The sequence below is a fragment of the Lagopus leucura genome, unplaced genomic scaffold (assembly GCF_019238085.1).
Source record: "Lagopus leucura isolate 7727_CA_CO unplaced genomic scaffold, USGS_WTPT01 Super-Scaffold_100014, whole genome shotgun sequence".
NCBI lineage: Eukaryota > Metazoa > Chordata > Aves > Galliformes > Phasianidae > Lagopus > Lagopus leucura.
In genome coordinates, this window is record NW_024962268.1 from 14715844 (window position 1) to 14741667 (window position 25824).

At 39.0% G+C, this 25824-nt stretch overlaps 1 protein-coding gene across 4 annotated transcripts in view; it reads left to right on the forward strand.

The window, feature by feature from the left end:
• Nucleotides 1–292: 292 nt before the first annotated feature.
• The window catches only part of FYB1 (FYN binding protein 1), a 49290-nt gene continuing 23758 nt past the window's right edge, over nucleotides 293–25824 (forward strand). For all 4 annotated transcript variants that reach the window (XM_042875481.1, XM_042875484.1, XM_042875482.1 and 1 more), the window contains exons 1-2: nucleotides 293–387; nucleotides 5407–6556. In XM_042875481.1, coding sequence (XP_042731415.1) covers nucleotides 5434–6556 — 1123 coding nt within the window. In that variant the 5' untranslated portion in view covers nucleotides 293–387; nucleotides 5407–5433. The remainder of the gene's footprint in view (nucleotides 388–5406; nucleotides 6557–25824) is intronic.

The window sequence follows — 25824 nt, forward strand, 5'->3', positions numbered from 1 at the left end:
TCCCACAAATATTTCCTTAAATACTGTTCTCTAAAATTCAAGCTTGTACATACCAATACGGCAGTATGGTGCAAATGCAATGCTGGAGCTCACACTGCTCTTAAGATATCGTGTAATGAATGTAGCCGGTGGCAACAGCCAGCCTGAACACATTTTAGTTCCCTTTTCCTCTGCCACTTCTTACCTAATATCCTGAGGACAGCAGCTTTTTTTCTACTGGTCATGATAATGAAAACCACAAGCAAAGCCTCTCTTAGGCAAGCTCTCTGAGAACTCCTCTTAGCAAACACAATAGGCTGCTAATGTGACAGACTCCGTGGATTCTCTCATTGAGGGAGCTCGTTTTTCTGCTTGTATCAAAATATTGGAGAGCTTTGGGAAGTCCAGGTAAATTGTTGTACTTGTTTATCTAATAAATAAAAGCACAAAGTTCAAGGAAAAAAAATATATAAACAGTGCAAGATATTATATATGACCTTGTACATGTGGAAATGCTATTGTAAAATTTTCTTGCAACTAATTGTCCAGCTGAAAAGTTGCCAAGTTGATGAAACTGTCTTTTCTCTCTCTAAGGTTTGTGTTTGGTTGCCTGAGTTTTTACTAAAGGCAGCCCTACTTTAAGTGACATTTGCATTTTGAAGACTAAGAGAAATGAGAGGCAATTAGAGGCAATTATTTTCTAGATAGAATTATAAATCATCTAGCTACAACTCAGCTTAATCTTTTTGTATTATTTGTGGCTGTTGGTTTGGAGGTATTTTTTCTTTACATATATCATACTCTGAATTGAGATATCATTGAATGTCAGTGTATATGAGAGATACTAAAAAGACTGCAAGTATTTTTTGTAGTGGGTCATGGAAGATATTTTTCTTTCCAGTAGAGCTTCAGAACAGTAATTAATGTCTTAACACTGCACAAAATGTTCTTTAAAGTCATACAGGATCTTGGAATTCTAGAAGTAGTGGTAGGATCTTTACAGTGCCAAGAGCTTGAGGTTTCTTTTTTCCTTGAGATTCAGACAAGTTCAATTAGCTTTATTAGAATGATCAGAGTCAAATTAAAGATTCTTGAAAGGTAGTTGCTGTACACAGAATGGAATGGAAGTATTACAGGAATAGAAGTATTACACTGTTCTCATTTTTCTGCAATACTGTGTATTTGGTCTTAGGATTGCGGGACAGATGAGAAAACATTACAAGAGAGGGACAAAAGAGGTTTAGTGGAATACACTGTGGAAAAGATACAGAATACTGTGTAGTCAGGTTGTCTCAGTTTGACAACCACATGTCTGTGTGGATGTGCTACTTTCATTTGCTGGCATCAGATATTTTAAAAGATTTCATCAAGGAGACAAAAAGGCTGTTGACCTTTCTCCAAGGAATCCCATAGATCTCCATCTATCCTGTCCTGCAGACCTGTTGAAAGGTCAGCCTTTCAAGAAAAGCAAAGAGAATAACTGCTGGCCCTTTCAATATTTCCAATCTGAAATATTGGGCTCATTACTCTACAAGCACTGTATCTGCCATTCTTTCTATTTGAGCAGATGCTGTCTTTCTGCTTGTTTTTCACACTTCTGCTGTGTACATCTGTAGGTACAGAACACTGCAATATCTTGACTCCACTTTCCAAATGTTGAACTCTTAATTAAAAGAAGTTTTATTTAACTAATTATTACAACCAGAGTCAAGACAAGTAAATTGAAAATTATTTGTCCCTTCCAAAAATAAAAAATTGTTATTTTTTTGCCAATTGCTGTACAACTGGTAATTTTGAAATCTCTCTGTCTGGAAAAAGAAATAGTCAAGCAAAATTTATCATTAATATAGAATACTAGAATTTTATGCAAATAGCTAAAATCCCTCAATCCATACACTTCTGTAGAACCTAAATTAGGCTTTTATGTTGCCAACTGACTTTCAGATTTGTATTTATCCTTAATTTGCATTACTCATTTTCTTTACCTTTTTTTCCCCATACCTTATGCATTATATCTTGTCCATGGATTAGAGCTCAATTCCTTCAGTGGTGAGCAGCTTTTGTAATTTTTTTTTCACAATAACAGAGTTCACATATATGCATGCTTTTTTTCTTAAAGTGATAGCTTCGTAAACTTGTACATGCTACAGTAACACACATTTTATTTGTTGAACTAAAAACCATATGTGCACATCTATTGTTGCCTTCATTGATCCAGTGGTGCTATTGACTCAAAGAAAAAGCAACCACTGTGGGAAGCTGAAGTGAAAAACTCTTTTGGCTTCATCAAGATGGAAATGAAATAATATATATTTATTTTTGTTTTGTTTTTAATCAGACTGCCAGTTCAGACTGACATTTTTAGAGAAAATAATTTGGAATTTTTACTTTTGCTGTGTTCTCATTGTACTGTTATTTTGAAAAAATATATATATATTGTAAATAATGGAGAATTGCACTTGTACATTGAAATGTAAATGTAATCTACTCTTTGAAGAATTCTGTGCAAATGTATCTTCATATCTGCGTGGGTCCTATCTGAAGGATATGCCCCCCACACCTCAGATATTTATAGACCTGGATCAGGTCCCCTCTCAGTCTTCTTTTCTCAAGGCTGAACAGACCCAGTTTACTCAGCCTTTCTTCATAGGAGCAATACTCCAGGCCCTTCACCATCTTTGTGGCCCAGTTCAAAAGGTGAATGTTGTACTGAGTCTAAGAGAATGCAAACAGAAAGTTAGAATATTACCTAAGTACTTCTTGCATGAGACTCCTCTGTCTAACATGCACACTGCACTTCGGGTAGGAAAGATGGGGTAAACTTAATCCAGTTTCACAATCTTTTCAAGTTCCTGTTTCATTAAGTACAACATATTGTATATGCTAATGGAAGAGGTAACTGTTGTCCCTTCTGGGAAGGGAAATGCAGGAACAGCAGAAATCACTAATAAAAGATTCTCCATCTGCCTAACTGGCAGTTAGATCTTACCTTAGAATCCTCAATATGGCTCCTGTTACACGTTTGTTAAATCAGGGAATGATTATATACATGATAGAGACGCAGAAAGATTTCTCAGTTTCTTACTCTCCTTTGATTCTTAGAGTGCTACCCTCACTACTGAGCTCACAGTGAGTGAGAGAGGTTATGTTGCTGATTGTAAGCCCCTCTACATCTCCAGGAGCTTGTTTTTTATGAGCTTGTACATCTGTTTGATAAGGACAATGTTTGAAATCTATTCACAGTGCCAAGAAGGCATTTTTTAAAACAAATCTATTGATGTAGGTAGTCCTTACAGAAAATAAACAGTCCTGACAGGGCAGTAGTGGATTGTTTAATGCCTTTGAAAACCTGTATGAATATAATTGATCTTGTTATTGCCAGGATATAGAAAAGTTCTCAGAAACTGCACATTACAACAGGAAAACTTTCTTAAAATCCCTATTTCCAACCTCTGAAAGGTTTACGTGCTGAATGTCTGTTATCCCAAACATTCACTTTACTGTAGCTTCGTACAGAATGCTTTTATTAATTACAAATGGAAGAAAGAAGAACCAAATTATTCCTATAACTTTCAAAAGAAATAAGCTTCTGAGATGGCCAAGCTATTGATTAGATTTTCATTTACAAGTTCTGAATATTTAAAACACTGTTTTTTTGATGGTTTAGATTTTGCTACTGAAGTCAAAAAACAAACAAACAAACAAACAAAAAGCATCTGATTCAAAAGATCAAAACCAGAAGTTTTTGTTACTCTTTCTGGCACTGAAATCAGCCTAATTTTCTCATTATGTGGGTAAAATCAGTGCTTTGTGAGGTTTTATGTGAGAAATCTTGAATGATTAGTGATATATATTTATGTATCTGTGTAGTGTGACTGTGTGTGTGTTTGAGCGCACGTATAGCAACCAGCAGTAGATAGCTTAAGCCTGATAATCTCCATAGTACATATGCATTTCCTCCCTTTCCTACAAGAGAAAAAGAGATAATCGAGTACTCTGGGGATAGGTTTCAAACTGTTTTGGCTGCTTTTCTTTTAAGTAGCTCTGTAGTGCAATGCAGTTTGGAAAGACTGAATTTCTTGGTGGTATTGAAAGACTGAGAAAGTTAAATTTATGTTGCAGAAGTCACAAGTGAAACTACTCCAGCTTATCAGGAAATTCATAGCATGACAGAACCAAACAGAAGACAAAAGGAGTAGACAACCACAGTTCAGAAAATCTTGTTAATGAAGTTAAAAAATTACTAAATGCTCACTGAAACCGTACTGGCTGAAGACATAATTCATTTGCTGATCTTACTTTAAAATATTCTTTTAGACCATTATGTACTGTACTGGATAGTGATAATCTTTGTTTCTAAACAGAGAATTTAGGGCAGTTACTAGCTCTAACATCCCTGCTTCATAACATTAGTTTTACATTTTGACCTTCCTGCATAAAATGGATCTCACTTAGTACAAGCTATGAATCAGTTCTGACACTACTGTGTGCTTGCAAAGGAGTAGCCCCTGCTGCTGGTGACAACTATAACACAAGAGTGGACCCAGGCCACTGTGGTGTGACTACCTCACTTTGCTCAAATCTTTCACTGAACTGTGTAACAACTGCACTGAGTCAAACTGTATTCAGCTTTTGTTCTCAGTTCATATCGAAGGCTGATCCTCAAAGGTCTTAAATAGAGCTGTCCAATTATAACATTTTCTAATGAAACTGAATTTTACTCACTTTGAACTCTTCATCTTCTTCCTTTTACAGTATTTTTGCTTACTGGTTGTTGTTTCTTCCCATTTTACTCCATATATTTTCACTTTCAGTCTACCCATGTGCAGTGTTTATCAGATATAAAATGGAGAACAGAAACAAGGACAAAGCAGGGGAAGGTGGAGAGCTGTAGGAAAGCAAATTGCTGAGAAGGGAAAGAAAATCTGTCGCACAATCTCTCCAAAACAGAAGACTTTCTGTTTATGCAACTTTCAGTTCTCCAAAGATCTGGTATGAATAACACCATTTTGATGTACTGTCCATGTTCCAATATATTCTATTTTTCTAAGCACAGGATACTCATATATTTTGGAATACTTTAATTTTGAAGTTGTGGATATCTTCATGTAAATATATACCAGCTGTTTACTTCCTGGTTCCAGAAATAATCAGAAATCATGCTATGAACAAAAGGAGCTGAATGATCACTGTCTGAATGCAGAACCTGTCATGAAAAATTTAGAAGATTATATAACCACAGCAGGAATGCAACGAAGTGCTTAGCTTTTCTAACCCTACAGGAAGATGTGCTACAATATCTCCACAGCCAATCAGCAGTACTACAAGCCTCAGACCAGGAAATTCTTTAAAGTACAGTATGTGTGAACATTTCAACTGACACTTTCTCATTGTTTCTTTTTCTTTGTTATTTCTCTATGCCCATAGGATGGAAAGGCAGATGTGAAGTCACTCATGGCGAAGTTTAACGTGGGTAGCAGCCCTTCAGAGGATGTTTCTGGTAACATTCGACTCTCTAAAGTCACAGGACAACCAACCCATTCAGGATTACAAACAAGGAAAGCAGTATTTGAGAAATTTGCAAGTCAAGGAAATGCAGCTTCTCCTTCAGGACCCAGTGTTTCTCAAAAACCTGCTCATCCTAAGCCTCCTCTGGCAGTCAAGCCTTCAACCGAAGATAAGACAGAGAAGGATCCAAAGCCCCCATATTTGAAACCAATTGGGCAAAGGTTTGGGGTTCACCTTCAGGCAACTAATAGGGAAAGTGATGGAAAAGCTGGATACACTAAAACCCCTACTAAAAGCAGTGACTTGGCAAAAGAAGAACTGAAGTCTCTGTATCCAAAACCTGCAGGGAACAAGCTTCTTAATTCAGCTCCTCAAGAGAAGGAAAAAAGGCCTCTGGGAACAAAGCCAAATTTTAATTCTGAAGCACAAGAGAGTGAAGAAAAAGCATCATTTTCAAAAGTAGCTGGAGTTAAGGAAAAGTTCATGTCTGCAACACAAGAAAATGATCCTAAGCCTTCTTTCTCCAAACCAGCTCTTGCACAGAAGCCTACTGTAAACCTTACAGTTTCCCACAACGAAGACACCTCAAGTAAAAATGCTTTCCCACATAAAGGTCTAGGAGGCCCTAGACCAAATATGCACTCATTTAAAGCAACAAAGGAAATGGATGAAAATAGTAAGTGCGCTGCAGAAACTGTAGGCAGTCATTTTTCTAACATGGCTCTGAAACCTACTGGCCACTGGCCCAGTGCATCTCAAGGCACTCCCAAAAATGCAGAGGAAAAGACTGAAGAAAAGGGAGTGAGTGCCTCCAGGAATATCTTTCTGAACAAAATCATCCAGGAAGAATCTGGTTTATCTCCTCCCAAGTTCCATAAAACAAACACAGCGTTTGCTGCAGGAAAGTCGTTGGGTGAGTCAGAAGAGAAGGATGACTGGGATAGGAGCTCAGGAGCCCCGAAACGGAAGTCTTTGCCCCCGCTGTTCAAGCTGGGCCAGCCCCCACAGAAGCCCAGCCGACCACCCAGCGTGGACCTGGAAAGGTTCCAGAAGAGCATCCCAAGAGACAGTGAGTCCTCTCTGTTCTTGCTTTTATTTCTTTTCTACCCATTCAGCACCCAATTCATTTCAGGTGGAATCCTCCCTTCTGTTTGAAAATGATGCAAGACCTGTGCATCAGACAGCCCCTTAAAGCCTTAGTATATGCCTTTGCCTCTTCTGGGCAGGACAGAAATTAAAATTATATTCTTTCTATCTCAGCAACATATAGTGTAGAAGGAATATTTTCTGTATCAGGTTTATTTGTTTTTCAAAACTGCTTAGATGTAGCTATAACTCGTAGCAGCGAGTCTAAGTGCTTTTCACAACAGACACTGGACTAGTTACTTCCTATAACTGAGGTGTTGATGTACTCTGTTCTGTTCTCAAATGAACTTCCTGAGCACATCTTGATATCTAAGTGATAGTAAACCTGTTGTAACCATACATTTTTTTCTTCTTTGACATTCACGGTGACTAACCACATGACCCTATAAGCCACTGAGTTTTATAGTATTCAGAATATTAGAATACCGTGCACGTTAGAATACTTTGCAAGATTACAGAATCAATCACTCCCAAGTGGAACTGCATAGATCTCATACCCAAATCTGAATCTAGATCTAAGCATCTCCTTCACTTTGTAGTTTCTATTAGATTTGTGTGATTTCAATAGCATAGAAGTTTGTAGCATCTGAGGCTCTGCATCACTGTTTTTATGAAGAGCCAAGACTTCAAAATTTCTTATAGTTGTAATCCAGGCACAAATATTAATATATTTCTGTAAAACTTGAGATTGCTTTGCATGTGATAATAGACTATGAATACATTTAAAATATATAGGAGTATGTGCATTTCAGTGGTGAATGGAGACAGGACAAGGGGAAACGGCTGGAAACTGCAGCATAGGAAGTTCCGCACAAATGTGCACAAGAACTTCTTTACAGTGAGGTGACGGAGCATTGGAACAGGCTGCCCAGGGAGGTGGTGGAGTCTCCTTCTCTGGAGATGTTCCAGACCTGCCTGGATGCCTACCTGTGTGACCTGCTGTAGGGAACCTGCTTTGGCAGGGGGGTTGGACTCGATGATCTCTGGAGGTCCCTTCCAACCCCTACAATTCTGTGATTCTGTGAAGAAAAGTAATTGCCATGACTCTCTCTACTCCTGCTTCTACTTCAACAAGTTCCTTTCATCATGTGTGAAAAGTTGAAGAGAAAAAAAAAAAAAAAAAAAAAGCTGTGTCTGAAAATCTAATTTATCTAAGATGGTTCTTCTTAAAGTTAGACCCAGAAATCTGCTGTCACCTCCTTGAAGGAGAGGTCAGTTTTTCAGATGTTCTGCATGTCCTTAATTTTCTTTTAAAACACCTGTTCTTAAAAGTTTTAGATCATGGTTTTTCTACCCAGTGCATTTCCGGTAGTCCTTGGCACGACCTAATCAGCTGTCTTCACCTCCAGCAGGAGGGGGGATGCCAATTGCCATGCTTTTATTCCAAGTTGTAGGACAGCTGAGGGGGCTCTCTCTCTTTTTTGTCATATGACCAGGTACTGGGAATTATGATCACATAAAAAATTCTGATCATATTTTTCAAATCAAAGTTTTAAGCTTTATGTGTCCAGGAGAATGCAGTACATGTAGGGGAATCAAGGATAGAAACAAAAAAAAATTGCTCTTCTGTTTAATTTTGAGGGCTTTTTTTTTTCACTTATTTGTTTTGTTTTTTGTTTCGTTTACTTGTTTTTCTTAATGCACTATTACCTACATTGAGTTCGGGAAGCAAAGAATATACTCAGGCCTCACAAATATTTTTTAGCTCAAGTCATTTTATGCAGTTATGTCCCACTACAAATTGTGTTATGTAAAACACAGAGCTAGGTTGTTTCTGACAGTGGGGGTCATTTCACATTAACTACATGAGTCTATTTTAAGCATCTTTCTTAGGTTAATTAAACAGATCAAACTTAGATTCTTAAATTTCAAATATACTAAGTAGGAAAGAGATATGCTCAATTACATGATTCAGCATCTGATGAAGCTGAAAACAGATGCTCTAAAGGAATCCACAACCATCAGGTAAATTGATGTCAATTACTTGATATAAAATTTTACTTGTGCTTTCTGTGTTTAGAATACAGCATTACTTGTGTTTTGGCAGTTCTGAATGCACTCCAGACTGGGTTTTATGAGACAGATCAAATTAAAAGTGCCACGATCAGATGAAAATTATCAGAGTTTATATGAAGACAAAAGGCCACGATAGAGCATGCATGTAGCTATATATAATTATTACTATTTTCTGCTATTCAAAAAGAAGGAGTTTATCAGTAACATAAAATGTACTGTCTTGTCAGCTGTGGCTCTGGACAGCCTCATCTAGCGGCTGGCAGCCCTGCACGTGGAGGTGGGGTTGAAACTGGATGATCATTATGGTCCTCTTCAACCCAGACCATTCTATGAGTCCATGATGTGAAGATTCTGCTATATTCTGGTTTCCCTCGGTCATCCTGTGTTTAAGGAAATGCTCTCTCAAACTCATTACCAGGGCCAGGTCTTGAGATGATATAAATTTGTGTCTCTTTAAAAGAAATATATCAATTCATAACAGTTTGAGCAGCCATCTCTTCAGCATAGAGCATTGTTAAGAACGACTGTCCATTCATTGCCCAGAAAAATTTCACAATGGAAAAGCAGCATTTTCAGCAATGAGTACTTGCAAATGTTTTGATTAAACAAAAGCAACATGAGCTTTAATAGCTAAAACTTTGAGTAATCCTGACCAAGGCTGAAGCACAAAATTGTAAATAGTTTAAAAAAAATAATTTTCAATTTTACTTCTAACCAATTAATGGAGATAATATCTGGATTGTTGCTTTATTTTGTTTTCTTGTTTACTTCTTTCACTTCTTGTAGTGACAATGTGTTGGTTTTTTTCATTCTCTTTCTTAAATTGAAAGCTAGAAATATTACTCTGTATTTCAAATGAATTGATCACATGAATGCGGCTATGAAGATAATGTCAGAGCTTCTGCTAGAAGGAGAATCTCCAGTTGTCACTGACCAGTGGGAGTACAGCCATTTGCTTGGATAAACTGCACTGGTTACGGGGCCAAAAGATGGACCTGCCCAGTGTGGTGGTACAGGTTGCACTCCAGATACGTTATAAATCACAAACACAACTAAGTAGAACTGAGAGATCAGCCACAGCCTTTTCTATTATATGCTCTGGACCACATCAGGAGTGGAAGATTGAGATATGATATAAATACAAATCTGTTCATGCTGACATTGACCTTCAGTCCTCCCCCAAAGAGCTAACGTGAACTTTGATGTTATGTTTGGCTTTTTTAAATGCAGGTCATTTCTTTGTGACCAGAATAGTAGAGTATATAGACTATGCAGAATACTTTTGGTGAAGAGACCCAGTGTTCTGGAGCAAATCCTGAAAAAACTAATTTTCAGTTTGACAGTTATTCATTACTGCTGGGTTTCTTGGAAACTTGAATGACGAAACCTACCTGCTTCAGAAAGGCAGTTTAACCGAACTGCTTTTTCTTGTTTTCTTTTTTTCTTTTATCTGTCATTTCAGGACCGAAAAGCACTAATTCTTTCTGCTCATTACTTTTTCCTGACAAATAGCAGCTTTGCCATATTTGCTTTATTCTCTGCTGTGATTTATAGACTGAGTAAAAAACGGAGATAGTGAAGGAAATGGAGAAGGCTTTCTCATTCATTAGGATGGATTTTTGAGATCTAACCTTTTGGGGTGTTGTTGGGTTTTTTTTGTTTGTTTGTTTTTTGTTTTTTGGGTTTTTTTTTGCTTGTTTGTTTATTTTTTGTTTGTTTTTTAAATCTGTACTAGAGCAAAACTTGAGCTTTATAGTGTCTTTTTGTGGAGAGAAGCTTTATTCATGGCAACTGTTTAAGATGTGCTAAGGACATCTGCCTGGGGTGCAGAAAACTTGTATTTACTGACTGAAACCAGGATTTTGAACTTGGCTTTCTCAAAAGCATCAGTTCACAGCTTTCTTTTTTTTTTCTTCAATTTTTTGACCGCTATATTTTCCCATGAAAGCTACTGTACTGTTTTGGTTTTTTTTCATTAAAAAGTATTAATTGGGCACAAAATAACTTTATATACGAGGCTGAAATACTCACCTCAGATGCAGCAGTTCTTCACATGTACGGGAAGGATTTAGACAGCCCATCATTCCTGCATGAATGTTATGGATTGCCTGGCTATTGATTAGAGATTTTCATTTTATCCTGGCAACACCCCTGCAGATACAAGTGCACTGCTGAGGCAAATTTATTACTCCTTTCCACTGAAGATGGGTTTCAAAAAATTCCGGTCTGGGCCTATGAATACATGGCACTCTGGTACAAATGTCAACTTCTCTCTGGTGACAGCAAAAGGGCTCTAGGGAGGGCATGGAGCTGCATCAGGGGGGCGTCAGAGGAATGTTAGGAAAAGGCTCTGCACCAGAGGGTGGTGGGCATGGAACAGGCTGCACAAGGCAGCAGGCACAGCCCCAAGCTGCTGGAGTTCAAGAGGCATTTGAACAACACTCTGAATCATAGAGTTTGATATTTGGGTATTCACATGAGACGCCAGGAGTTCATTTCAAGATCTTGCAAGTCCCTTCCAATTCAGAGTCATAGAATTATGATTCTAAATTTGTGTCATGCCCCACTAAATCTATTTTCTTGAGATCATACTTACCTCAGCTTGGAATCAGTGGGATGCATGTGCTTTCTACACTCAGAAAATAACACTCACATTAATGTTTAATAACAAGCATCCAAAGTTCAAACAGGGCTTTTTTTAAAAAATAAAAGAGAGAAACAAAACCGTTTTACTGACATCACTCCATGTGAGGCCACAACACACAGTTGCTTTCAGAGAACTGCACCTGGGCTGACTTCAGTGGGTTCCTGTCAGCGCAGATGGCCACCCACATGAAGTCTGTAGAAGTTGCCAGTGCTCTGAATTTTGCTTGGGAGAAGATTTTGAGCGGTGGTGGGAGAAATGAAAGGAAACTGTACTGAATCAAGGAGAAGATAATGCATGCAAGAAAATTTATAATTTGCATAAAGGCAGTGTTGCTGGCCGCATTAGGGTTCTGTTCTACAACATGTTGCATAACTAGTCAGCGGCACAACTGTTTGTATTGGATAATGTGATATTGGCAGAATTAAAAGTGGAGGTACAAAGCACGCTGTCTAAGATAGCACAACACTTTTCTAAGTGACAAGCACTACACCTGCCAAAATAACATTTTGACCATGTTTACAGAGAGCCCCTTAAAGCCAGCAAATTGTTGCCCTTATAAGATGGCAAAATGAAACAACATCTTCCAAAGTTACAAAAAAAAAGGGTATTTTTTTAATCACAGGAAGTCACTACAGTTTACAGCAGAATCAAGACTTAAAATGTCACTGGTGGTTTTTTCTTCAGTGTTCAACTGGATAGTTACAAAACAGCTCAGTCATAAGGTGTAAGATGAGAAAGAGAATTGTAACTTGAGGCAAGCGATCTGTTTAGATGGAAGTAAAACAAGGTGATGGTGTAAATAACATAACTTTGCTTGATCTGCTTGAAAGTGCTATGAAATCTGGACTAGCAAGTAATTAATAAACTAAGGTAAAAACTTTCCAGGTTTCCTTTAAAGACATTCCTCCTTTGCTGTCTTTGTACATAGGGGAACCTAAAGAATTCATCTTTCAGCAAAATTAAACTGAAATATTTAACATGGCTGAGAAACAGAAGAATCAATTTTTGAAGTTCCTAGAACTGAAGAAAGATACTCAGCTGAAACGCATTCAAAGCTCTGAGTTTGTGATGCAAACCAGACCACAGTGTACGAAAACCCATACAATATATGCAATTTTGTACAAGTGCATTGTCATCACTTGAGTGCATCTGGCCCCAAGGGAGTTTTGTCACTGACAGCATTACTGTAAGGTTTCTTTCAAAAAAGGATTTTTCTTCCTTTGTAATTTCAAACTATCTTTCATTAGCTCAAACAAGACAGTTCCAACCAACTAGTTGAATTAATTTTCCCTGTCCTTCTGCTTTTCTCTTCATTCTCCAGCTGTAATTAAATGCATCATAATTACAGAATATTAGGTTGAAAATTTTCAGTAAACAAACAAAGAGCAACCACGTGCTTTCTGTCTGCTTCAGTCAGAGACTCTTTCAGGACTCTCCACAGCAAAGAAAAATATTAATACTATGGAAAAAATCCTGTCACTGAAGTTTTATAAGTGTTGCTTTTAATTGTTTAAGGGTTCCCCTCCAAAACTTATATCAGTGAAAAAAAAAAAAAGTAAACTGCAATTTAAAAATGAACATAACCACTCTGATTGAAATATGACTACAAATTACTGATCTGCCTAAGAAAACAGCTGCTATAATTGGCGCACTCATAGATCTTCTCTGATATATTCTCTTTTTTTTTTTTTTTTTTTTTGGTAAGACCTTATTTGGTATTTATTTGCCTGGGCTCCAGCGACCACGCCCTGGTTGAGTTTGTGGTCTCAAGCGATGTGGGCCTGGCAAAGAGCAGGACCAGGACACTGAACTTTAGAAAAGCAGACTTCAAGCTACTCAATGGATTGCTGGCCAAGATCCCCTGGTGCGCTGCCCTCAAAGACAAGGATGTTGAGGAGAGCTGGCGGCTCTTCAAAGATGCCCTCCTGGAAGCACAAGAGGTCTCCATTCCTCTGATTAAGAAAGTGGGCAGGCGAGGTAGGAAACCAGCATGGCTCAGCAAGGACCTGCTGAGAGAACTGAGGGCGAAGAAAGGGGTGTACAAGCTCTGGAAACAAGGCTGTGTCACCTGGGAAGAGTACAGGGATGCCGTCCGGACTTGCAGACGTGGGATCAGGGAAGCCAAGGCGCAGGCAGAACTGAACTTGGCAAGGGACGTGAAAAACAATAAGAAAACCTTCTACAGGTACATTGCCCAGAAGAGACAGGCCAAAACGGGCGTACCTACTTTGGTAAATCTAAAAGGAGAACTGGCTTCAACAGATGAAGAGAAAGCTGAGGTGCTGAATGAGTTCTTCACCTCGGTCTTCACTGGTGGCCAGGATTCTAGTCTTTTTCACGTCCCTGAACCCTGCATCACCAAACCTCTATGTGGGGACCAAGGAGGTAAATCCCTCCCCACTGTAAGGGCAGAGCAAGTCCGAGAGTGCCTCCTTAGACTGAATGAATACAAGTCTATGGGGCCAGATGGCATGCATCCCAGGGTCCTGAAGGAGCTGGCTGAGGTGGTTGCCGAGCCGCTCTCCATCATATTTGAGAAGTCGTGGCTGTCAGGTGAGGTCCCGGATGACTGGAGGAAGGGTCACATCACTCCCATATACAAGAAGGGGAGCAGGGAGGACCCGGGGAACTACAGGCCGGTGAGTCTCACCTCCGTGCCTGGGAAGATCATGGAACAGATCCTCCTGGACAACATGCTCGGTCACATAAAGAATGAGCATGTGATCCGAGACAGCCAGCACGGCTTCACCAAAGGAAGGTCATGCCTAACTAATCTTGTGGCCTTCTATGATGGAGTGACGGCATTGGTGGATGAAGGGAAGGCGACCGATGTCATTTACCTGGACCTGAGCAAGGCCTTTGACATGGTCCCCCACCACATCCTCATCTCCAAATTGGAGGGAAGTGGATTTGATGGGTGGACGACCCGATGGATGAGCAATTGGTTGAAAGGCCGCAGACAGAGGGTGGTGGTCAATGGCTCTATGTCCAGGTGGAGGCCGGTAACAAGTGGTGTCCCCCAAGGGTCTGTCTTGGGACCGGTGCTCTTTAACATCTTTATTAATGACATCGATGAGGGAATTGAGTGCACTCTCAGCAAGTTTGCTGACGACACCAAGCTGAGTGGTGCGGTTGATACGGTAGAAGGAAGGGATGCCATTCAGAGGGACCTCGACAGGCTGGAGGGCTGGGCTCGGGTGAACCTAATGAGGTTCAACACGGCAAAGTGCAAGGTTTTGCATTTGGGCCGGAAGAACCCCAGGCACCTGTACAGGCTGGGAGGAGCGGTCCTTGAGAGCAGCTCGGCAGAGAAGGACCTGGGGGTCCTGATGGACGAGAGACTGAACATGAGCCAGCAGTGCGCTCTGGCAGCTCAAAAGGCAAATGGGATCCTGGGCTCCATCAGGAGAGGGGTGGCCAGCAGGGACAGGGAGGTGATTGTCCCTCTCTACTCGGCTCTTGTGAGGCCCCATCTGGAGTACTGTGTCCAGGTGTGGAGCCCTCAGTACAAGAAAGACATAGAGATTTTGGAAAGGGTCCAGAGGAGGGTGACTAAGATGATCAGGGGGCTGGAGCACCTCCCCTATGAGGACAGGCTGAGGGAGTTGGGTTTGTTCAGCCTGGAGAAGAGAAGGCTGCGGGGTGACCTCATTGCAGCCTATCAATACCTGAAGGGAACCTACACCCAGGAGGGGAGTAAACTCTTCAAAAGGGCTGACAACAGCAGGACTAGGGGAAATGGATCCAAGTTGAAGGAGGGAAGATTTAGGTTGGATGTTAGGGGGAAGTTCTTTACTAGGAGAGTGGTTAGGCCCTGGAACGGGCTGCCCAGGGAGGTTGTGGATGCCCCGTCCTTGGACGTGTTTAAGGCCAGGTTGGACGGGGTCCTGGGCAACCTGATCTGAATGTGTATGTTTGGTGGCCCTGCTAGGCAGGGGGGTTGGAACTACATGATCCTTGAGGTCCCTTCCAACCCGGGTGATTCTGTGATTCTGTGATTCTGTGATTCTGTGGTATACTTGTTCCCTTTTATATGACCAGACTGCTGTAAAATTAACAACAAAATGTGGACTGTGTATGAGTAGCCTTGTATGAACGACAAGCACACAAATGTTTTTCTCCCGTATTTTCAGTCTACATACGAATTCTAGAGTCATTCCTGCAGTTGACTAAGCTAAATGCCATTTAGCCCAATCCTGAGTTGTGTATTCAGTATCTGAGATGCATAATTTAAGATTCTGAAGATGCACCTATTTATTCTGTTGAAGAAACCTAAATGATCACTTGCTAGCAATTGCAAAATGATATCAACAGAGTAATTGAAATTGATCTGAGGTATTTCTGGTTTGAATTCAAGTATATTCCCAATATGTTCTTTGAATTAGTCTAGAAATTGCAAAGAACTGAATGAAAGACATGATGTGTTATGTAATTTTACAATCCAGTGTTCTACTAAACTGGGGTCAGCACTGGATGAAAACAACAAAATGCCTTTGGGATTATTCTGCATACAAAAGAAATCTCTATTGTGGATGTATTGAGAACACTAGGAAAACTTCTGAGGTAAAAAGAAAAAGACAGCTTTGAATTATTATGAAAGTTGACAAAGGGAACAAAAAGTGCTAGACAGAAAAACATTGAAGCTGATTCAATTGAATAATTTTCTCTAAGTTTTCTTTTTTCAGTTTTTGATATCTTCTTCTTTCCTAGGCCTGTTTGGTTCATATAGTGAAACGCTTTTGATGAATCTTCATCATTTGGTTGTATTCAATAGGTAACAAAACACAAATAATTTTGCTGTAACAAGGACACGTGTATTCCAAAATCTGGTCTTATCCTAGATAAAAATAAGAATACAATCTACACTAACAATTTTAAGTGAGAGCTCAAGAAAAATGATAAGAACTAGCTGAAAATTTCCATGTGATTAAGTTCATTTGTGTTTTGCTTTATAGTTAATTGTAGCGATGGGTATCCAGAGTATCACATTAATTTACAGGTAATTTCATAGTGAAGTTGGAAACCATGTTCCTCAGTACAACATCTAAACATTTACTGAACTCCTCCAGGGATGGTGACTCCACCACCTCCCTGAACAGCTTGTTCCAGTGCCTGACCACTCTTTCAGAGAAGAAATTCCTCCTATGTCCAACCTGAATCTCTTCTGGCATAACTTGATGCCATTCCCTCTTAAACCATTGCTTGTGACATGGGAAAAAAGGCCGAACCCCACCTTGGTACAACCTCCCTTCGGGTAGTTACAGAGAGCAGCAAGGTCTCCCCTGAGCCTTCTCTTCTCCAGACTGAACAATCCCAGTTCCCTCAGCCATTCCTCCTAAGACTTGTGCTCCCGCTCCCTCACCACACACGCTGCCCTTCTCTGGACACACACAATGGCCTCAATGTCTTTCTTCTGTTGAGGGGCCAAAAACCGAACGTAGTACTCAGGGTGCGGCCTCACTAAAACAGAGTACAGACAGATGATAATTTCTTTAATCCTGCTTGCTACACTATCTCTAATACAAGCCAGGATGCCATTGGTCTTCTCGGCACTTAGGCACACTGCTGGCTCATGTTCAGCTGAGTGTTGATCAACATGTTGCTCGTAAGATGCATCCTGAAGCCTGAAGTTCTCACTTTTAGCTAGATCCAAGCCAGTCCTCTGTGTTTGGCTTACAAAAATGACTGCAATTCTCATACCTTTCAAGTCTGACATAGTTTCTCTTTGAGCTGGGATGTCTTTAATTTCTCCTAATTGTTTTAGTAATATATCCCTGGTGGTTCTCATACAATAAAACTGCACAATGTTGTATATTCTGTTCTATCTTGTCATTTCCTGGATCTATTTTGGTTCACATGAAGAAGGACTTTAGATGAACCTTCATTCTTTGATTGTATTATGCAAGTCACAGTGCACAAGTTAATAACGATATTATAAAATAAATCCAATTTTCTGCACTGCTGAACACTCCTGAGTTCTAAATGGTTTTCCAAAACAACTTTCCCAGCTTTCATAGTTCCACTGTAGAAGTGAAATACTCTCCTGTAGATGACGCAGGTCTGATTACCATCATTTGTCTACTTTTGGATTCCTTGGAGGGAGAGCTGAGGTTTCATGTGCTTTTCCACAATCCTGTTTCTGAAAATAAATAAATTAATAAATTTTTAAAAAAGGAAACAGACATAAAGTGGGTCAGACTAGCAGCAGCTGTACTCGGCACTAGCGAGGCCACACTGTGGGAACTGTGTTCAGTTTTGAGCCCTTCACTACAAGAAAGGCTGTGTGTCCAAAAAAGGGTAGCAAAGCTGGTGAAAGATTTGGAGCACAAGTTTTATGGGGAGCAGCTGAACTGGCATTGTTCACTCTAGAGAAGCAAAATCTCAGAGGAAACCTTATCACCCTGCAACTACCTGAAAGAGGATTGCAGTGAGGTGACGGTTGGCCTCTTCTCCCATGTAATTTACATCAAGACTAAAGGTAATAGCTGTAAGTTGCACTAGGAAAGGTTCAGGTTGAATATTAAGAAAAATTTCTTCTCTAAAAGAGTGATGAAGTATTGGAACAGGCTGCCCAGGGAAATGGTGGAGTCACTGGAGTCCCTGGAGATTTTCAAGAAAAGTGTAGATCTGGCCCTCAGTGACAAAGTTTAGGACGACCACAGGCATGGTTGACGGTTGGACTACATGGTCTTAATGGTTTTCCCAACCTCTGTGATTCTATGACTCTACAATTCTAGAATTCTATGATTCTAGTCTTTGAGGAAGACTGATTTAATTTATTGTTAATATAGAGTATGATGGTGAGAAAAAAGTAAACAGAAACAATAAACAAAAAAACCTTTCCCAACCCCTGCCTTCCCAGATTCAATTTCACTCCTGACTTCATTATAACTTCCCTATGCCAAGCAGTGTAGGGATGGGGAATGGGGGCTATGATCAGTCTGCAATGCTTTGTCACTGCCACTCCCTCATGGTCACCCCTGCTCAGTGCCTGGAACACCTCCTGCACTCCTGCATTAACTTTGGTGCCTGCAGGGCCCTTCTCATGTTTTTCTCAGTCCTCTCTTTCACTGCTGCTACGCGATGGTTTTTTTTTTTCCTTTTCTTAAATATGTTATCACAGAAGTGACACAGGTTTTGCTGATGGGCTCAGCTTTGGCCATGGTGAGTCCCTTTTTGAAATGGCTGGAATCTTCTCACAGAAGCCACGACTGCACTCTCTTCACCCACCACCACCTAAACCATGCTACATAAACACAACACAAAGCTTTATGCATATTATTTCATATTTGTCCTTCTGAAGACATGCACAAATCTTTTTAACCTGGAATGTCAATTTTTACTAGAAAGCAATAACCGTTTTCTTTTTATTAAATATACTCTACAGCATGCACATACACACAAGTTGTGAAGTGTTCATAGAAAAATCAAGACTAAACTGAATGCTTAGATTTTACGTTTTTTATGGTATACTTTGGCAAATGTACTTTGACTTGAAAAGTCAAGACAGTTTTTTCTCAACTTCCAGAGAGAACATCTTGTAGGATTGAATCAGGTCTAGAAGAATACAGCTATCTTCATTAAACACAATTACATACATACTTCCACTAAAATTGCCATGAAAATTTTTATTTATATAGCTTCTATTCTGAAAGACAGTAACTTCTCATGCTTCAATCTTCCATTTATCATTTGATACATTTTTTAAAGATCATTTTCATCAAGTTCTTTATATCTAGTTTCTGAAAATAATTAAGATCTTTCAGTTAGCCGAATACTTCTTATAGGAAATAGCTAGTTATTATGGAATGCTTCCTATTAATTATTAAATACTAACGTAACTATTCAGTACTGATAGAAAGAAATATATAATTTAAACATCAAGATCTTAGGAAGCTTTTTAAGCAGTATGCTGACAATTTTATCCTAAAGAATTTGTTTTATCCATGAACATATCTGATATTATCAGTTTCCTCCTGAAACTGAGCCTTCCTGAAATTTTAAATTTGGAACAATGATGTTCCGTGTTTGCAGATCTGGAAGATAAATGATCAAAAAGCCCCTGATTTGAATGCAAGATTTTGTAGCATGGGAATTTTTTATGCAACTGACATTTCATATAGACTATCAGTGTTTGCACTTCTAAGGTTACTTTTTAAATAGAACTGTATGCTCTGCATGATGTCCTTGTTTTTTACATTGAACGAGTCAAAGAAATTGTCAAGCTCTTCATTCATTTGTTTAATTAATTTTAAACTACTACTATCTTGCATTTACTCCATCTCTATTCTATTCTTCTCCTGCATATATTTTTCCCGTACAATACAAAAATAATTGGCTCAGTTTTATAAATAATTCTCGCTGAGAAAAGTAATAATAATGATCATTAAGGTTTGTTCATCAAACAACTAAAAGTTTTACCTACAGTTCAAAGGGGAATTAATATTGGTTCCCCTTTAGATAAGGATATGCTTCTGCATGTTACACATCAGTTGTTTGAAATCCCTTCCCTCTTGCCAGTCAGCTCTGCTCAAAGTATTCTGAATATTCAATCTCATATTTAGCCACCATACAGCTCAAAACTGATTGTATGTCTAATGTTTTCAGATAGCAACCTCATTTGTAGATTTTTCTGGTGTTCTTTTACCCCTCATCTGTTTGTTTCTACAGGCTTGTCGTAGAGTAGAATGGGATATGCTGTCGTCAAGGTATGCAATCTGTGGTCTCTGTGCCATCTTGAGAATGTAAGGCACTGAAATACCACTTAACCGATGAAAATATTTCCCAGTTTAGATCAATGAGATATTCTACGTGGAAAAGAGAGACAAATTTTCTATCTATCTGCTCAGATCTTGATTTCCATGCTGTATGAGCAAACATCAGCAATGTTTTCTTAAAACGGAAGGAGCTAAGCAGAGCTAAGTCTTCATTTTCCTCATTTCCCTCCTCCAAAATTTCCCTTTTGTGGGAGGTAACTTCCTCTGAATAATACTGAGAAACCACTTTTATCGTCTTAGATAAAGAACAGTCAGGAGAGCTGAGAAGAAAAGAAAAAAAATAAAGATTGTATTGAAACATGTCTTAAGGTAGGACCTGGACTCAAGGAAGGCAAAATCAAAACCATTTTGTGGTCTTTGTTTTACAGGCATGAGCAATGCCTCCTGTAATCTCAATGTCTGTACGGTTACAGCATGTCTGATAACAGCATATGAAAAGCACTGAGCTTCAGAAATCTTGCAAGCATAGCCTGTTTACTTTCAGCAGCTCCAAAGGAGTGTAATAATGAAACACGAAATAATGGCTTGTATCTAAATCAATATGCATGTTAGGGAAGCAGAGCAGAGATCAGCTCTCTGCAAATTATGAATAAAGTAGGAAGTGGGTGATCAGCTGCTGCAAATGTTGCTGCAGGTTCTCAGCAAATTCTCTGTAAAACCCAGAAGCCTTCCCCAATCTTGTATGTAGAAATGGTGACACGTTTTGCAGTAAAACTGAAAAACAATACCACATCTGCAAATTAGCTCAAAAGAATTTTATTTTGTAAAATAAATGTTTACTTCAAAATGCAAAACTTTCGACCAGCAGTGTAACTGCCTAGAAAATCTTAGAAGTCCTTTTTTTTCATGGGAAAAAAAAAAAAAGAAATCATTTAGATGTATGAAATTCCAGGCATTTACCCTGTAAACCTCCTTCCTTACAGTAGCAGATTATTGTTAGTTTTTCTCTACATTAACAAAACCAGAAAGGGGTGACTCCTCATTGGTAGCACACTGTATCAGGAATCATAAAGAAGGAGGTCTTTCCATAGACTAAAGAAAGAGAGATGGTCTGGTTTTTAGGATACGAAATGAAGAAACAGCTTTTCTCCTCTATTCACAAGAAAACTATTTCTTATGGAACAGGTTTTTCTATAATGTGTTTATTGATACATTTTTGGTGAAGTAGGTGAGATGAGAGTAAGCTTGAAATTACAGTGATCTGTAAATCCAGTTTCTATTTTTCAGTTTTTCTTCAGTTAGAAATTTCTGGATGGAGGCCTAGATGCTGTGGCCCAATACCTTACATGTAATTCACAGTTCTTGCAGTTAAGGTTACAAAAGCAGTCTGGACATGATCCTGGGCATCCTGCTCCGACCGTTCTTGCTTGAGCAGAGGTTGGACCAAATAGCCTCCAGAGGTCCTTTTCAGTCTCAGCAGGCATTCATAGTTGCTGCAATCCAGCCAAGGTTCAAGAAAAATATGAAGAGCTGAAGCTGTGCAGAATGGGATTGCTTCCTACCTCATGGGCAACTATCAAAACTATTATTTTTCATCATTGCTACTTAATAGCTTAGCGCCAAGGAATCGCAGGTTGAACTGATCAGCAGTTTGTACCTTCAACTCATGGGAACTGAACTGCAGCTGTGAGTGCTTTACTGTGCTTTTTTCTTTGACTGCTTCTGATCTGCTCAGGCTGAGAATTTGATACTGTTCCTCATTTGTTTGCTAGCCTCTCATCCAAGCAATGAAACACCCTGATATTTAGGGAAGAGGATATATAGAAATGTGCCAGTTCAGCTTTGTCAGCATTGAAGCCCATATCATAAAACTTGCGAGTCTGAAAAAGACTGGGGAGAGTACGTCCTTGCTGAAGCACTGGCTTTCATCAGATTCCTGTTTCATCTCAGCACTGCTCGTTGTGATTGTGTGTGTTCCTTCAGTAAGGAATACAGGTGCTGCTGGGGTTTTCCTCCAGGTCTGCTAGGTGTTTCTGGTGTCAGTATCTCAGGGCTGAGAAATGCAGCATTTTGAGGCAGTCATGGATGACTTTTAGTAAGGAGAGAAAGGGTATCATCCCTTTTTACTAATCTTAAACTTCTGTGTGACTGCACAGAGTACAGAGGTGCCAAGGAATTGGGTTTATCTGTTTATATTTTGTTTCCATGCTTTTGTTGTTGCTGTTGTTTGTTTGTTTTCTATAGTTTCTCTTTGAATTCACACAGTAAAGCATGGGTGTTACTGAGAACTATTATACTCAGGCTGATTTTTACTAAAATTATAATGCAGAATACCTGGATGAAAAGTGAAGATGAGTTCTGTCTCTAGATGTTGTATTAGCTACTGAAGATATTTCATTATCTCCTTCACAAGTCAGCAATGGCAAGGGTCAAGGTATATACATTACATCAAGACAATTTCAGTGTCCTGAATTTCCTGATATACAAATGTTTTGCAGGAATGCAGGCGACCTCTGCTAACTGCACATACAGAAATGGTTAGAAAAGGCTCCCCAAGCCCATAGGAGAACAGTTTACAGTGTTCTGTGCTCAGTTCTGCTGTGAGTGCTACAGCTCTAATGATGATTTTAAAAGTTTAGTATCAATCACAATTAGCAGCAATTTTTAATTATTTTTATGGAAAGTTTCTATGGCAAACTTCTCTTAGCTTCTCTACAGCTGCACATGACTTGAGGAACTAATTCCATTTCATCCAGTCTTTCATTTCTTTGTCAAGAATTTCAGTTTCTTTATCTGCTTTCTCAGCACCTCCTGGTATGTGAAAAAGCAAAGAACAGAGAAGAGGCCATTTGGAAGTAGTGTTAGTAATCAAAGCTGTCATGCAGTGATGGTCCATCACATTGTTTTCTGTGGCTTCCCTTAGGCGCCTCCTTAACCAGGAGACAGTTTTGATTTAATCTCTCATACTGACTGTCCAGAGCTGATTTCAGTTCCTGTACCAGCACAGAACCTTTCTGAATCCTCGGAGTACTAGGGAGAATAGGGGATAAAATTAAGTTGCTCCAATACAAATAGATAGATAGATAGATAGATAAATTTCTACTGAAACATCATATAGCTTTGTCTCTGTAAGCCTCCTAACAGCCTTTTCATACTGAGTGTTGCCTTCCTATTTCACTCATCCCATTATTTTCAGTATTAGAATTGAAGCATTTTATACTCAGAGCAGTCTCAGTTTGTGTAGGTGTAGGTAATTGCACTTCTAAATCACTTCAACAGTTAGAGAACAGAAAAAGCTATGTTTCCATTACCATGATAACCATTCAGTTTATCTAAGCTTCAAGCAATGAAAATAGATAAAAACAGATAGGTTGTTCAATCCTCATACTTAAAAAGAATTAAAAGGTATTTAATCTAAAATGCATATGGAGTTCTTTCCTGACGTTTTTTCTTTTTGCTTTGATTTGGCTCTTGAGAGGGTGGAAGGAGTACTATGCACAGGAACTTGAGCAGAATCATTACTTAGTCTTACAAACTAATCACAGTGAAGCAATACTGTAGCATGATAAATCACCGTGGAAAAGTTGATATGGGATTGACAGTTAAAACACAAAAATTTCAGAGTATAATCAATACCAAATAACATCACTTTTATGAAAACAGTCTTTCTGCCTTCATTCTTTGATTAGAATCCACTTGAAAGGATCCAGCTGCAGAGAAATGCTTAAACAGTCAGTTGTATTAATCTTCATCAGGGACTTTGGAGAAATAAGGGATTATTGCTGGTAGTCTCAATGAATAGAGACTCCGAACAGATAAATGACAATTAAATAAAAGTGAAGTGAAAATTAAGTAGTTCAGTGCCTTGTAAAAAAAAAGATCCAGATAAGACAGAGGATAAACAACTTGACAGCTGAAAAAGGACAGTGATGTGACAAGAAGGTCTAATACATAACAATTTTGAGACAAAAACACTAATTTTTTTGAGTTCTACCCTTAAGAAATCTTTGTACAATTAGAAAGTTTTGAGAAAAAAAGCTTTTTGCTAATGCTCCTTAGATTGGTATTTGGTTGCCTGCAGTTCCAAAACAGGAAAACTAGAAAATGCTTCCTAATAGCTAGTGCTGGTCTTTAAGCTCATTACTTCTTGTCTTCTCTGCCATATAAATGGAGAAGCAGGGGGTGATTTGTTTTTATCTTTTATTTTTTAAAAAAGAACTGTTTTACTTTGCCAGAGACTTTAATGTATTCTTTTTTGCTTTTTTGCTTTCCTTCAGTCTTGTCATCTTCACCAAAATAAGCATAATTCATTCAGGTCTCAGGAATTCACTTTTTCAAGATCTCTAATCATTCCCACTTTGGCTCTTTCCAGCTGGTGCACGTTATCACTGCTGCAGTCTCTTCAGTACTCGGTATTATTTCACATTGTTTTGGGGCTAGGCTTTTGAAGAAAACTGCACTTTCGGCATTAAAAGTTTATGATCTCACACATTTTAATCTCATCAAATTTACTTTTGTTGATATGTATGTTCAGGTATTGCTTCAAGAAGCCATGAGCTACTTACTGACTGCTTGGAGGGGAGCCTGGGTCAGGTGGTCCTAACAGCCCCTTTCCAACATGGGTTGATGTAGACTTTGTGATTCTTGCCAGCATCTTGTCATTACAGTGCACTTGCATGGGGAGAAGGAGAGACTGCACAAGTCCATGGAAGATAATTTTTTTGAGAACTGTTAACATGCAGAAGCCGCGTTTAGCTTATCTAAACTTACAGCAGTTACAGCCTAGGAGGTTATCAGGAAGAAGTACTGTTCATGCACACATGAGCAGCAAATGGCTGGCCAGCACTGTAGATGGGTACATGACAAATTCAGTTTGTTCTGGTATTTGTTACCAAGAATAGGTAAAATAAACATAGTATAGCAACTACCCTGTCACATTCATGTCTACTAATGCAAGGAGATAAGAATAACTCCTGTTTTCTGCCGCCAGCAATGATCTGAAGTGGAGAAATGAAGCACAGAACATTTATATTGCCCACCGTCTTATTCTGTAACACAATAGGCTTCAGGCTCCTCATTCTGTCTCACGATATTGTTAAAATGACATCATCCCAAAAGAGACAGGTAATGGGATTCTTAACATTTTTTTTTGTGCATGCGTTATGGATAAATTAAACATTCTGTTTTATAAATTTACAAAAAGAGAATCTGTACAAGAGCTTTTTCCATTGAATTTCAAATTCCCAAATTCCCAAACAGCTAAGGAAAGCTCTTTCAGTAGTCTTACACAGTTTCAGTCTGGATTTTAACCACTACTAAATACTTCTTGCTTTGTGTTTAAGCCACTTCTTTTTCCCAACAATTTGGAAGATTACTCTGTTCACGACAAGATATTCATCTCACTACACAGGTGTAAACTTGAAGAGGACCTCCAGAAGACAAAAGGGTTCTTTTTGATTGTTGTTGGTTTAACTGACATGTGAATACCCTTTCTCCTCCTGCTCCTCTCTTTCTCAGATTTTGCTGGACTTTGCTCCATACAGCTGGGAAGAATTCCTTCTGGGTAGCTTTTAATCCACTAATGCTAGTTAAAATATAATCCTGTGCTTAACATCATGGCATCCAGGCAGTGATTTTATTTGAATATGTGTCAGTAACTTCTCTGAATGTGAACTCTCAAAGCAATAGTTAGAACAGTTTTGGTTGCAGCCTCTGTGTGGAGCACACATTCAGTGCAGTACACAGTGCAGTCTACTCACATAATTATGGCTTCTGTGTTTCTCCTGCACTGCATCATCTTGTTTTTAAGAC